The following is a 16467-nucleotide window of genomic DNA, read 5'->3' as shown; positions in this document are numbered from 1 at the left end:
GTCTGGTCTCGGCTCAGTATTTATGTTTTACTGTAGTTCATTTTTAAGCCTACCTCTCCTGAAACTGCATTTAATTGTTGTAACATATCATTTAGTTCTTGGATATTATCGGCTATTAGAACTATGTCATCTGCGAATCTCAAGTGGTTTAAGTATGATCCGTCGACGTTGATACCCTTATTGTTCCATTCTAGTCTCTTAAAAATGTCTTCTATAGCAAGGGTAACTAGTTTGGGATAGATGGTGTCTCCTTGTCTTACTCCCCGTTGTAGTCTTATGGGATTAGTTTTTGTGCTTTCGTCCAGCTTTATCTGCATGACTGCATGGTGGCATTTTCATATATGTTTTTAATTATGTTAGTGTATCTTGAATCTATACGTGCATTTTCTAGAGATTCAAGCACTGCCCATAATTGCCTATGCTTTATGGAAATCGACGAACGCCATATGAATTGGAACATTATACTCGGTGCATTTTTCTATCAGTGTTCTTACGGTGTGCAAGTGGTCTATGGTACTAAAATGTTTTCTGAATCCAACCTGCTCGATAGGTTGATAGAAATCGAGCTTATGTGTTAGGCGGTTGGTTATGATTTTAGTTAGTAATTTATACAGATGTGATAGCAAGGATATTGGTCGGTAATTCTCGATGTTTGCTTTTCAAATTGCATTTTGCAAACTGCTGCTCTGAAAAGATTTGTAGTATTTGTGTTGAACCACGTACGTTGATTTTTCAGCCAGGAAATCCTTCGCCTTCCTAGTTCTCGTAAACAATCATAAGAATTTATAATAAAATGGTTATTTTGTCAGTCTAAATAATTGATGAAAAAATGAAAGCTGTCTTCAACCGTTTAGAAAGATCTGCTCTAATATCCACCTGAACATTGATGTAAGAACACATGTCTAGAAATGCTATAGTATTTTCTACCCTTTTATATAGAGTGGAAGCTTGGACTTTGACAGAGGCAACAGCAAAAACGACTATAAACCTTCGAAATGTGGTACTATCGCTGCGTGTTCATAATTTCATACATCTAACACGTCACAAACAACACCGTAATCCAATATATGGAAAAAGATCTGGGAGTTATGGGTTCTGTGAAAATTAGAAAGGTGTTATACTACGGGGAACCTGATGCGTAATAAGAAGTACCAATTAATCCAACATTTTTTTTTTAAAACCCAATAAAATAAACTTCTTCCCAAGACTTCACTGATCACTAACCAATGCATTACTGCTACTGGGAACAGAGTTTATTTATACCGTCGATGGTGACGTGGTTTGTGACCATTTGTGACAATTTTGTGACCTGTATGAAGATGGTGTTGACCTAGAACTGAAATGGAATCGGAATTGCGAACAGAAATGGAATGTTCATTAATCCTATTTTGGATTCTACGATTTGTTTGGCCTATATAGGATCGGGGGCAATCTGCACAAGGAATTTCATAAACTCCGTGTTGTTCATTTGGAATGTTGACTTTGATTGATCGAAAAAGAGATGAAAATTTTTGTTGGGGGGTAAATATTGTCTTTATTCCTCTTGATTTTAGAATTTTGTCGATTTTGTCAGTGACACCTTTGATGTAAGGAATAAAAGCTTTCGTATGATGAGCGTCTTAGTCTTTGGGTTGAGATTGAGTGGGAGATTGATGTCTGTCGAGTGTGGATGCTGCTATTGATGTGATTTTCGCGGTAATCGTTTTGGAGGAGGGCTTGTTTTAAACTAGAGAGCTCAGCGGGTCTACTTGCATTATCACAAAGGCGTATTGATCTGGAGACAAGGATATAAATGTGTAACATTTTTTTTTATATAATTAAAATATTAATTATTTTTATTCCTTTTGCCCCCGTGATGATACGCTCATGTTCGGTTTACCGTCTTCAAAATTTTATTGAATGCCCGGAATTTCCCTGCGTCCGAAAGGTTTTTAATCCTTTCCGTCTTAATCCGGAGTATGAAAAGAAACTAATACTTTTCGGTGAAGGCGGGTCTTTTATGATAGATTTGTAAATATTCCGAAGGCTCGTATAGTAATTTTTCTGTAAAGACCCAATCTCGGGATTTCATATTTCGTCACGTTTGTAGGTAGAAGGATACCGTTATGTTCAATGTTAGTAAGAACTTTTTACCTTCTCAGAAATAGATACAACTGGCCTATCATTTTTGGGGGAAGATACCCTCACCTTTTCTTGGGTAGCTTGGTAAAATTTTAGAGGAACCAAGTTACTTCTCGGTGGGCACTCGTAGAGAAAACAACTTATCGGTGGGCATTCGTCGAGTTAAGACGCTTACTTCACATTTATCGTATCTGCTACCTTACCGTCTCTGTGCATTTTCTTTATAAGTGTGTATACACTTGCTTATTAGAGTTTTTTTTATCTTACACTATATTAGTTTAAGGATAGTTGTAAAGCACCTTTAAGGGTAAATAAATTCAGTGTTTAATACCAGTACAGTATTAACTTCAGTGATTAAAGCAGCAGTCTTCAGGAATTACTGTAAGTGACATAATTTTAATATCTCCACCTATCTGGGCAAGTAACATGGTATAGCATCATATCATCTTCCATTATCTGGACGTATCCAACGATCATACATGTCATCAAATGTAGTTGAGAGTAGCTACCGAATTTTGCAGTCAATTAAAGAACATTCTATAATTTTTTTTTTTGTTACGAACCAAATAATCGACTTAACCAAGTGCGGTTTGGTTAAATTTTTATGTTTTCACTTCAGTAACTTTTTTGTATTTTTTGTAAATTTAGATTTTATTAATTTTTGTTATCTTTGGTTTTTGTTATAATTTTTAATTCATTTTTTTTGCTGTAATATCTCGAGATACGCCAAGACTTTATTTGTGCATGTTTGTGTTATACTTATATCTTTGTAAGATGTGGCTTAAATGTGGCTCTATCGCCGTATCCTAAAAATACCATGGACAGCGAAAATCACAAATATAGATGTCCTTAAAAGAATAAACCAAGAACGCCAACTTTTCGAAACCATCAAGAAAAGGAAAACGGCGTATCTAGGTCACATCATGCGAAATGAAAAATACCAGTTCCTCCAACTTATAATCGAGGGTAAAATTGAAGGCAAGAGAGGAATGGGACGCAAGAAAATGTCCTGGCTCCGAAACATAAGGCAATGGACAGGGATTAACGACATACAATCTCTGATACATATTGCAAGAAATAGAGAATTAATGGAAAATGTGATCGCTAACATCCATTAGTGGATTTGCATCTAAAGAAGAAGAAAGATATTTTCTAATTATATTTCTGCCTATTTTTATATGTATACCACCATTTTATAGTTGTTGGTGTATTTTTATTACTTGTGTTGCATCCAGCAGCGTCATAATTTTGTTGTTGTTTAATATATTGTTATTGTTTCATGTATGTATTTTATTTGTCGACTCCGAACAAAGTTCCCTGATATATTTGCTTTTTACCTTTAAATATAACTATACCTTTGACCAGTAGAAAGATCAGGCTTATTAAGTTTCGTAGGTAAGTAAGTGTAATACCTTATATATTTATTTTTTGTTTATGTAGAGTGTTGACCAAATTTATTCAATAATTAACTGTGATATCTTTTCTTGGGTTTGATCTCTGAACCTAAATATCTTTCCTTATCTCTTTTCTTTTCTAAGGTTTCTTAATTTTCTCCTTAAACCCAAAAAAATTAAGTGGCGCCCTGTTCCCTATCTTATCTTATCTTATCTTTGGTAATTTTACCCATCTATCTTTTTGTTTATTTCTGTATCTTTTTCTAATATCTCCTATCGTATCCTTACTTATTTCGTCCGTTGGACCCATTCCTGGTTCCAAAAGCTAGTTTCGAACCCACGACTCGCTCTCCACCAACCATCTGGCTGCCGTCCGCAGTGTCTCCATTGGTGACCTTTCTAGCACCATCAAAAAAGGTTTCCGAGGTTACAAATGACTGAATTAATTTGTGAAGGTGGTTGATAAGATTTGCCATGCAAGTGACGATTGGTATGGGTGGGTTTTCGATAAACGGAGTGATGAAAACCTTGGGATTGGTTTATCTTTATGATATCATCGAGAAACGGTAGGGATGAATCAGTTTCCACTTCCATCGTGAACTGGATACTAGGATGTATACCATTCAGATGGGTTGAAAAAGGCACCAAAGCATCCCTGCCGTGGGGCCAAATGACGAACGTATCGTCAACATATATCGTATTCAACATGTGAGTTTGAGCATTGATGTGGATAGTGCTCGGGTCTCGAAGTCTTCCAAAAAAATATTGGCAATTACTGGAGATAGTGGGGAGCCCATTGGGGCACCATTTATCTGTCTGTAGAATTGATTTTGGAAGATGAAATAAGTGTTGGACATACAATGTTTAATGAGAGATAAGTGGTCTTGCTGGATACTGTATTTAGTTTTCAGAATGTTTAGAGTTTCGTCTATAGGAATGTTTGTAAAGAGTGAAACGATATCGAAACTTACTAGAATGTCCGACGGTGAGATAGAGTATTGTTTAAGAAGTTCGATGAAATAAAAAGAATTTTTGACGAATGCTAAAGCATTTTCGGCGAGAGGTTGTAGAGGTTGTACTTTCTGTGGTTTTCCGGGTTTGATTCCGCGTTGAATAATTTTGGTTTTGAGAAAAACCATTATTTTGATGACTACCTGAATTGACAATGGCAAGTGCGATCTTGCCGAAACGTCGTCAAAATAATAGTTTTTCTCAAAATCAAAATTATTCAATGAGGAGTCAAACCCGGAAAACCACAGAAAGCACATATAGCTCCCGCGGAAATTTCAAGTGTAACATGATTATATATAACATATGCCATACAAATTAATACAATAAATTAATTTTGATATATATTTTTAGGTTAGCATTGAAAAGAGCAAAAAGCTTGAAAATCTCGGCACAGTGATGAACCTCTACAGTAGAAGAACTTTTAGTAAAGAGAGCTTCCAATGGACTAAATGCGTTGTGAAATATCTCCATGACACTTACTCTCATTTAAGTCTCAACATGTTATCATTCCTGATAGAAGTTCTAGAAAAAGGTCCCAGTAATCTACAGTTACCGATACTAAATATCATCCATTGCATTTTACATTATGTCGACTTAGCTACGGCAGCTGCTCAACCAGTAAACGCCGATTTGTTGAAAGTTATAGTGAAGTACATCGAAGGACCGAATTGGAAAGAAGCGTTGAAGATTCTGAAATTGGTCGTTAGCAGATCTAGTTCTTTGGTGGCACCTCCGATTACTATTCATTCTCATTGGGAGAGTTCTTTGACACCTATGCCTCATCCTTCATTTAATGAAGATAATATTTTCAGCAAGAAGGAACTTCCAGGTATGTATAGCTTATTTAAACTAAGATAGTTTATTTAATATACTAATTATTTTATTTGCGTTTCACTCTAAATTTCGTTTAGTTCCGTAGTACCTTAGTTGTGTTGAATACTGTAGTTAATAAGATTAGTTTTTTTAACTTCCCATTTATTTACAATCTGTAAGAATATTGCAATAATTAAATTGTGTAATTATTTTACAAGCAATATGCAAGAAGTTGTCCCATGACAATTTTCTATTTATGTTTTAATTTTAAGAAAAATTATTTTTAAATTGGGAATCTACACAAAAAATATAAAAATAACTCAGTCTAGAAATCTTGTTAAAAGAAAACTGGGAGTATGTCGCTTTACTTTTCGATTTGGTAGTGGGCTCCTAAATATACAACTGAACAAATGTGTATCTACATGAACATGTGTGTAAGTCAGGTAGCTGATAATTTCAGAGAAAGGTTCCAACGATGTAGAGACTGCCGTTGTGTGTGGACTGTCCTATATGATTAGGACCTTTTAGTAATATTTTAGTAACTGTTTCTAATTTCCGTCTAATTTACTGTGGATCGAATAACAGTGATTAAATAATGGAAATCAAATGACTTGACCTAATCATGGAATGAATATGATACTCGCGGTGGTTGAAAATATCTGTGTACATTAAGAAGCTTGGAATTAGTTTTCTCATTTACATGTAGGTGGTATACAGACGAATGGATAATAATAAGTGGGCTAAAAGAATTATCGAATGGAAAACCAGAGAAGATGCTGTAAAAATAATCATCCAACAAGATGTTCCACCAATCTGCGAGGCATACACATAAGCATGATACAAAGTGCACAATATACATATAAGTGCGTTTAAGGGGTAATTACATCCAAAAATATACACACTTATAAGCTGAATGATAATATCTAAGTCGTTTAAATATTTATTTGCATTAAACTCACCGCAGATGAGACTTCTCATGTAATAGAAACAACAACTCCTCAACATATACAAAAACAATCTAGAACTACTAGTACATACGCTAATGGAAAGAATGGATAAGATGTTTGATCTCATAATGTCTCTGATATCTACGCTTAACCTTCAACACTAAACTAAAGATATGCTGCTGGAATACCAATGGCTTAACCACTCATTTCCACGAAGTTAAAGCATTTATTTACTCTCATAGTCTAGATGTTATGTTTATTTCAGAAGTACACATGACTAATTTCTATATTCCCAAATATTCAGCCTTTGTAACTCAACATCCATTAGGTAAAGCCCACGGAAAAACGGAAATTATTATATGAAATAAATAAAATTAGTAGAATTAGCATCCAAGCCACATCAGTGTCGGTCGAAGATTCACAAGGCCCGATTATTTTATTTGCTGTTTATTGCCCACCGAATAAAATAATTAAAGCTGATCATTTTACTGAATACTTTAAGATGCTCGGACACCGTTTCATTACTGCTGGAGATCATAATGCATTCTTCTTAAAGTTCCATCTCCTATCGGAGGGCGGATATCATAATGGCTATGGTCACTTTGTTGGCTGCTGCTCTGGAAAGTTGTAGTGAACTACAGTTAAACCATGCTCTAAGGTTCTTCAGCCAGGAGATGCGTCTTCTTCCTATGCTTCTTCTTCCTTGGATCCTTCCTTGCATAATAATTCTCAGCAGCTCATATTTTTCTCCTCTGGTTATGTGACCCAAATATTCTAGTTTTCTTCTTTTTATGCTGTTCATAATTTCTAACTCCTTATTTAGACGTCGTAGTACCTCAGCATTGGTAATCCTTTGAACCCACTGAATTTTTAATATTCTTCTGTAACACCACATTTCGAACGCTTCTATTTTTGCCAAACTTCTATTATTTTGCTTCTATTATATAATGCCAAACATCATAAATGGAGCTCCAGAATCATAACCTCACGTGCACGAGAATTATTAAAAAATATTAATGAGAATCATTTAATTCCTCTCTCTACTGGAGAGCCTGTTTATTGGCCCACTGATAGACGAAAAATTCCTCGATCTTATTGATTTCGCTATAGTAAAAGGAATATAACATGAATTTCTCCTTCATTTGGAGGCGTAAAAATCTACCCAACGAAGGCGTAAGTTGAATTACTTATATATTTAATTCAATATTAAAAACAGGTTATTTTCCACTCCAGTGGAAAGTTGCTCAAATTGTTCTTATTCCAAAACCTAATAAGGATCACACGACATCTTCATATCGCCCAATTAGCCTGTTGCCTACTATATCCAAAGTATTTGAATGGCTTTATCTGAGAAGACTGGAGCTTATTTTATATGACAGTAATGTTTTACCGAATTATCAATTTGGGTTTAGGAAACAAGATGGTACCATCGAGCAAATTCATAGGGTGGTAAAAATTATCAGAAATTCGCTCGAACACAGAAATTACTGTACTGATGCGTTTCTAGATGTCTCTCAAGCATTCGACAAAGTTTGGCATGTAGATCTTATCTCCAAAATTAAAACCATATTTCCTCATCCCAATATCCTACCTGACAGATCGTTTCTTTCAGGTACAAAAGAGGTTGGGAAATCACTAACCTGTTTCCAATATGTTCCGGAGTTCCACAAGGAAGCATACTAGAACCCACCCTCTACTTATTATACACATCAGATCTCCCACTGACGACCAATACAACAATCTCTACATATGCCGATGACACAGGTATCATGGCTTCAAATTCTACAGCAACTGTAGCATCCCAGGTATTGCAAAATCACCTACTTAAACTAGAGAGCTGGCTTAAACTGTGGCGAGTCCAAGTCAACAGTTTAAAATCAACACAAATAACGTTTACTTAAAAAAAAGGTGACGCGCCACCAGTTTCTATAAACAACACTCCACTACCAGTTAATACCGGGAATACAGTCGTTAAATACTTGGGAATTTATTTGGACAGCAAATTTAATTAGGGTATCCACATTTGGAAGAAACGCCTTCAACTCAGCTTAATCTACAGGAAAATGTATTAGAACATGAGTCGAAAATCAAATCTTAGCCCGAAGAACAAACTTCTGATATATAAATGTATTTTAAAACCGGTATGGCAATATGCAGCACAAATCTGGGGTACAGCAAGTAATACCAATATACAAAAACTTCAACGATTCCAATCGAAAGTACTGTGCCAGATCTGCAATGCCTCTTGGAATACTAAGAACCACAGATTACACCACGATCTACAGTTGCCAACAGTTCGCGAAGCAATATCTGCTGTAAACTCTGCATACAAAACCAGACTATCCTGCCATCCAAATCCGCTGGCCAAGGATCTGCTCGACATTTCACACGTAAGAAGATTAAAACGACCAGACCCTTTGGACCTCTAATAAATCTGAAGAACCAGAGCATAGTGTCATAGTGCGGTGAAATAACAAGTTTTTATTCTGGTGTTTTCTAAACTTTTCTGGATTTTTTTTAGTCTTGTAATACTCATATGTGTTGTCAGTGTTGTTTATCTGTATTAAAATTTGTTTGTTAAGTTGAAGTTAAAATTAATTGTTATATCTTAGATTAAATTTATAATAATATATGTCTTACCTGGGTGCTCGCCATTGGGCGGCTATTATTATTGTACATAAATTATGCATATTGCTTATTATTTGTAACGAGGCAGATTGCAATAAACATTGGATGTTAAAAAAAATTTAACTCGCCGCTTATTTTAGTAGATTGATAATTTCCAAGACTTTTATACATGATTTTTATAATAATATTTTACATTGAATGTTGTAGGTCGTACCATGGAATTTACTTTCGATATGTCGCAAACTCCTCTAATCGGCAGGAGATTTTTACATAAGGCTGAAGAAGCTTCTACATCAAAAGTATCATCAACCCCAAGACGATCTTGCTCTATTAGTCCGGCTGATACCTCTCCCCAATCGGGATGGAAAAGGCCATGGATGTGCCAGGTAATATAACAAGGTTACAACGAATATATAATTATAATACTCCTCGGTTTTCCTCTACCTCTCCTCCTATCAACGTCTAACAGATTCTTCGTCCCACATAAGTTTCATTTCTACGTCTGACATGTCCAAATCACTGCAGTCTTTGGTCTGGATTTTTTTTGAGACTATAGTCACCTCGGCTCTTTCCCCAATCAAGTTGTTTCTCATTTTGTTGGTCCTAGTCTTACCCAACATCCACCGTAACATTTTCAATTCAGCGACCTCCATCTTCTTTTCCTGAATCTTCTACAGTCCAAACTTCAACGCCGTACTCCAACTCAGGTCTTACCACACTCTTGTATATCTTTCTTTTTAGTTCTTCGCCGATTTTTTGATCACAGAGTACCCCGCTTATTTGCTTCCAGTTAAATTAACCAGCCTTTATCCTGTACGCAATTTCTCGATCTAGTTTCCATTTTCCAATATGTAGGAGCCAAGGTCTTTAAATTTTCCTACTGGTCCTAGTTTTTCTCCAAGAAATTCTGTCACCAACCATTCCTCTTCCTCCCAACCACATATTTTCCGTTTTCCACCTGCTAACCTTAAATCCTTCCTCTTCAATAGCCCTTCTTCAACCCTCCAACTTCTCCAACATTTCTTTACTCTCATCTATCAACACGATATCATCAGCAAAGAGCATTGACCAACGAGCCTCCTCCCTTACTGTATCTGTCAGTACATTCATGACAAGATTAAACAAGTAGGGACTCATTGAACAGCCTTGATACAAACCAAACGACACTGGAAAACTTTCGGTCAATCCGACATAAATCCTTACTTTGGTGTACGAGTCCATACTACATATTCACGAGCTGTACATACTTCTCAGGAACCCGTTTCTCTTTCAAACATCTCCACAGTTCTTGTCTAACAACTGTGTCGTACGCCTTCTCAAGATGTATAAATACCAAATGTAGCTCTCTTTTCTTCTCACCGTATTTCTCTACCAACTGTCTCATAGCGCACAAAGCATCTGTTGTCTTCCTTCCTGGCATAAACCCAGACTATTCTCTTATCGATCTCTCTTCTTAACTTTCGTCCAACAGTTCTCTCTCAAATTTTCATTGTGTGCGACATTAACTTTATCCCTCTATAGTTCTTGTAGTCCTGAATGTCCCCTTTATCTTTATAAAATGATACTATCATCCCCTCTCTCCATGCATTGGGCATCCTTTCTTCCTCATATATCCTACTCATTATCTGTCACAAAATGTTAACGCTTTCCTCTCTTAGAGACTTCCAAACTTCCACAGGTATTTCATTAGGTCCTATTACCTTACCTTTCATCCTATTTAACGCCTCGACAACCTCATCTCTCGCTATCCCCGGTATTACATTCTCATTTGGGATCTAGCATCCTCTGTCTCTTCTGGTGTTCTTCATTTAGCAACGTTCTAAAGTTTGCTATTTGCTTTATTTCAACATCGGTTCTTAACACTCTTCCATCCGCTTTCTTAATCTGCCGCACGTGGGTCAAGTCCTTTGATGACTTGTCCCTTGCTTTAGCAATGCTGTATAACCTTTTCATACACTCACATGTTTCCAACTCTTTATATGGCTATGCAGACGATATTTATATTATATAACTTGTATATATCCTTATCTTCCTCTCTTTTAGACCTGTCATACCTTTTTCTAGCCTCTTTCTTCTCTCTAACCTTCCGCTGTAGTTCATCATTCCACCACCAAGTTTCTTTTTCTCTAGAAGGACTTTTACCAGATGTTTTTCTTAGCACTTCTTCTCCCACTCGCACCACAACTTACTGTTGGCTTCCCACCAGTCATTTACCGTATCTTTTTCCTCAAGCCCTTCCAGCACTCTACTCTTAAAGACTCTTGCCAAATCCATATTCTTTAATTCCCACCACTTTACTTTCTGGTGTCCTACTTGCTTTCTTGTTCGCCTCACCTTTATTTCCGTATCCACTATCACCGGTCGGTGTTGACTAGCTACACACTCACCCTTTATCACTGTACAATTGGTAACCTATAATGTTAATCTACATGACTTTCCCTTCCCCGGACTACAGGTAGCATACTGGTCTTCAGTCTTTATAAAAAACCGTATTAATGACAGCCAAATCACATTGCACATGCCACTGCAAAGTCAATCACATTATTTCCTTTCCTTTCCTTTCTATTCCCGCTCTTTCTATACCAATATGTCCATGCAAATCACCTCCAATAAAACACTTTTCGTCTTCAGAAATTTCGAGCATCTCGCAATCAAGGGCACTCCAAAATTCTTCCTTTTCCTGTTCGTAGGCACATATGATGTTGACATTTATATTACCTGTGTTCAGTTGGACACTCACCATTCTATCACTTCTTCTTGTTATCTTTACAAGATGTTCCTTTCACTCGTTGTTTAAAATATTACCTACTCCATTTCTATTTTGACTTCAAACTTGCATCCATCTCCAAAATCTCTCGACTTATGCGTTTTGGCGACGTTTTGGCTCATGATCCATAAAGCATAATCAGTATTGCTTTTTTATATTAAGGTATGCAAAGGACGTCTAACGTATAACTACGTATATAATACAAAAAAAAATAACTCCTATATCCGTGTTAACACCAAAAAGAGTCAACCACTATCTATAAAATAATAGAAAATTTTTTACAAGATTACATAAACACAAGAATTGACTGCTTATTTATGTTTAATAATTTTTTTTTCTCGAACCTTTTAGTTTTGTTTGATTTTTTTAATTATTCGTTTAATTGTATTGCAGGGAAGAGTTCGAGAATGCCTTGTGAACCTATTAACAACTTGCGGCCAACGTGTCGGCCTGCCAAAGAGTCCATCTGTAAGACCTGCATATTTTGTTTTTATTTATTTTTATGTACAATAAATTTTTTAGGTTATATTTAGTCAAACTTCGGATATTATTGAAAGGCAGTCCAGTATGGCCTCTAGTACCGAAGAAGTTTCTGCTGGCAATAATGATATGAGTGGCGGGTCCAGAAGAGATGACGCTGCTACCGAATTTGGAGTTTTCAAAGATTTCGACTTCTTGGAATATGAAAGCGAGAGTATAGAGGTACTAGAAATATACTTCACTATTGTTATTATTTTTAAGTACATATTTTAGATTCTAAATTAAAGATTTGAATGCCGAATTTATAGACTCTTTAATTGAGATATCGTGCTGTCATCCACCATAGAATATCCTGAACTTCTGTTTCTCTCTACTGCCCTTGTTTTTTATTCTGCTTCGCTGAGAAAGTGTATTCATTCTACATCTAATTTCCTCAGCATGATCTCCATTTTCTGTAATCAAGTTTCTAAATATCGTTTTTTTTTTACTTATTTCTGCTTATACTAGCTACATACAATAATATTTTACTCTCAATTCTTATTAACGTTAAGACAATCTGCATTATTTCAGTTGTTGGGAATTTTGGAACTGCTCAAATAATTCGTCATCATCTCTGCTTTTAACAATTCATCTGATAATAATTATCAGTTTCTGATTTCAACAATTGTTGGTTTTTTTACATATAACTATATTTTCAAACATACTAAGATTTCTCTAGTCTGTTCTAAAATTTATTGACAATTCTATGACATACTTTATATAAATATAGTAAAATTACTACATGTATTAGTGTAATAATAGATAAATCTTAAACTCATCATCCACACAGTTTATTTGTACGCAATTGCTATAACTAGCTCTCCCTCTCCCTTGCTCTCTCTCTCTCTCTTTCTCTCTCTCTCTCTCTCTCTCTCTCTCTCTTTCTTTCTGCGTGTGTGACTTAGTGCCCAAGTGGATTTTTTCGATTCTCTTAGAAACCGATCACTAGTAAAATTGATTCTCTGGTTGATGGCTTTATTTAACACCTTGACCACTTAAGTAGCGACTGAAAAAACACTCCCCTTTATTGTCTTCTTGATTATCTATGCAAAATATATTGACAACTATTTATTATTATCTATGAGAACTTATCATCACTGAAATATGATTTCACTGTATACATTAAAAAACATATTTGTTATGTTTCAACCGTTTTAGCATTATTAAATAATAAATTGTATTTTTTAGGGGGAAAGTACCGACAATTTCAACTGGGGCGTTAGAAGGAGACCTCTAAGCCAAGGAGAAGATGACCAAACCAATCTAAAACAGTTAGAAGATAGCGTTAGCGAAAAAACACCCGTACTAACAGTAAGAAAGGTACACGTCTGTCCTTTTGACCATAATGTGAGTTCATGTTTCAATGTTATTGCCTGTAGCCTGTTACTAAAAGAAAGTAGAGTTGAAAACGGTAGATACTAACCTTTTTTTATTCAATCTGTGTTTGTGCAGTGTTATGACATATTTTTAGTTATTTTATAAAAAAAATAACTAGGCAAAAAGCTAAAAGGCAAATGTTATAGTTCTCCCATGTCATATAATTTGAGTATTGTAAAAAATGAGCACTAAATATGAATTAAGAGCATAAAGTGGTTCTAGGAAGATATTTAGCAATGCTTATTCTTTCTTGCCAATGAAAATATTAATTGAAAGATTGTTTAGGACACTGGTCCGTAGGTTTTAAGTTCTAAATTTGATTTGTGGAGAGTTGCGGAAAATATTCAAATTAGCTAAACTTCAAATTGGAAATAGACAGCAACAGTACGTCTTCAAAATTTCAACGAAACAGAAGATTTCTGCATTAAAAAAGGAGTAAGGCAAGGTTGTATACTGTCTCCAATGCTGTTCAATTTATACGTAGAAAAAGCCTTCGCAGAAGCAGTGGCAGACTCTAATAAGGGTATTAAAGTTAACGGCATATTTATTAATAACATCAGGTATGCCGATGATACAGCCATAGTGGCAGATAACATCGAAGATCTTCAATGCCTTTTAAATGATCTAACTCTTGCAAGTGAAGCTCGGGGTTTGAAAATAAATATCAAGAAGACAGAAACAATGATTATAAGTAGAAATGATTACCCCAACGCAAAGATATATGTCTCTGGAGAAGAAATCGAACAGGTCAGGCAATTTAAATACTTGGGTTGTTTGCTGAACGAGGGTTGGGACCCCGAGAATGAAATAAAGAGCAGAGTTGAACAAGCCAGAAATGCTTTTTTGAGGCTTCGTAAGTTTCTGACTGATTGCAAATTGGACTTCAACCTCCGATACAAGATGCTTAAGTGTTACGTGTGGCCTGTTCTCTTGTACGGAATGGAAGCATGGACGTTAAAGGCCAGTTCCATTAACAAACTTGAACTGTTTGAAATGTGGTGCCAGCGTCGAATGCTTAGAATGTCATGGACGGACAGGGTCAGAAATGAGGAAGTACTCAGAAGAGCGGGCTTACAGAATAGGGAACTTTTTAGTTATGTAAAAAGTAAGAAGACTGCATACTTGGGACACATATTACGAGGAGAAAGATATACTTTTCAGCAACTGATACTCGAAGGGAAGATAGAGGGTAGGAGAGGTCTGGGACGTAAAAAAATGTCATGGCTGCGCAATATTCGACAATGGACGGGAATCCACAGTTATGAAATGCTTCGCAATGCTGCTAAAAACGGAGTTACTTAATCCTGACTATTTAACATCTCACCTGACAAGACGATGTACGGTGGACGCCTACGCAGAAATGCACGGCACCTTAAGAAGAAGAAGAAGCTAAACTTCGCGCCGAATATTATCATTCAGTTGTTTATGTTTCGAGATTTGTTCTAATAAAGTTTTGATTTTATTATTTATGGGTCATATAGGGGCTAAATTATATATCCAAACCTCGATATCAATTTTTGGGAGAAAAGTGCGTATGTAACATTCAATGATTTCCTTACAGTATGAGCATCTTACTGAAAGCATGTGCTTCTGTGAAATTTGGAATCTCTTTCCATAATAGGTAAAAAAGTTTTAATCAAGTTTCTGCATCGCTCAGAATTTACCGTGATTTCAAAAACATTCAATACACTTGTTCCAACGAGATTATAGTTTATGAGTTCAATTCCTGAAGTGAGAATTAAGACCTCATCATTTGATGAAAAAAGCTTTTCTCACATGAATTTTTTTGTGTATTGAAACAGATGGAAGTCGCTAGGAGCCAAATCTGGTGAATACGGTGGATGCTCCAACAATTCGAATTTTACCGGGTCTTTTTTCACGAATTTTTTCTTCAGCTGGTCTAAATACTTAGAACAATATTCAAAATTTATTGTTTTACCAGTTTGCAAGTAATCCACATACAAAATTTCTTTCGTAACTCAAAAAACTGATAATAACACCTTCTTGGCCGATTTCTTGACACGAACTCGTTTCGGTGTCGAAGAACCAGGTTCACACCACTCTTTAGCCTCTTGTTTTGATTTAGGATCATGGTGATAGACCCAATTCTCATCCATAGTGATGAATAATCGATTCACCCAATCCACTTTATCCTTTCGAAAATGCTCTAAATGTGGCTGAGAAAGTCGCATTTGAATGTGTTTTTGTTCCATTGTTATCGAATGCGGTACCCATTGTGAACACAGCTTTCTGTAACCCAATACTCCAGTCAAAATATTGCTCACACTGTCCAATGAGATACCTAGGGCTTCTACTAAATCTCTAAAACGACCACGTTTAAATTCAGCAACCCATCTTTTTACTGTACTAATTGAAGGCGAAGAGTCCTTATACACTTTCAACATTCGTTCATAAATTTCCTTTGCTTTTAAACCTTCCAAAAATAAAAATTCAATCATTGCACAATACTTGATTTTTTTTATTGTAAAAAGTACTGTGACATGTCGATACTAAATGGCTTAAAAACAAAAAATGAATTGTGAATTGACAGATTGAAATGAAACTTCATATACGTTCATGGATGTTCATGGGAGTTAGTGGATGATGTTCCTGGAGGGAATGATTTTTTTTGGTCGTGTGATGTGGATTTTAGTAGAGGAGAGTCTGATACCAGTGGAGTTTAGGGCTGGAGTTTATGATTTGATTTGGTCGTGTGGTGTAGGATTTAACGATAATGTTGTTTAAGGGGTGATGCGAGTCTTCTGAAATGATGGTCTGATATAAATGAGGTTTGGGCTTGGAGCTTGGGTTTTTTGAGATAATTATCTTATATGAGTTGAATTGGTGCTGAAACAAAGGTTTGTTATTATTTTCACGTCTTTCCTATTAT

General features: G+C 35.7%; 1 protein-coding gene across 2 annotated transcripts in view; it reads left to right on the top strand.

Annotated features, from left to right (window-relative positions):
• fry (microtubule binding protein furry) overlaps positions 1–16467 on the top strand; it is a 192596-nt gene that overhangs the window by 150840 nt on the left and 25289 nt on the right. The window contains exons 31-35 of one of the 2 annotated variants that reach the window (XM_072534500.1): positions 4878–5355; positions 9122–9300; positions 12075–12149; positions 12204–12383; positions 13389–13520. In XM_072534500.1, coding sequence (XP_072390601.1) covers positions 4878–5355; positions 9122–9300; positions 12075–12149; positions 12204–12383; positions 13389–13520 — 1044 coding nt within the window. Of the gene's footprint in view, positions 1–4877; positions 5356–9121; positions 9301–12074; positions 12150–12203; positions 12384–13388; positions 13548–16467 lie in introns of both variants that reach the window. The other variant, XM_072534498.1, reaches the window with a different exon arrangement.

Source organism: Diabrotica undecimpunctata, chromosome 6 (genome assembly GCF_040954645.1).
Source record: "Diabrotica undecimpunctata isolate CICGRU chromosome 6, icDiaUnde3, whole genome shotgun sequence".
Lineage (NCBI taxonomy): Eukaryota > Metazoa > Arthropoda > Insecta > Coleoptera > Chrysomelidae > Diabrotica > Diabrotica undecimpunctata.
This window is presented reverse-complemented; position numbering and strand designations above follow the sequence as displayed.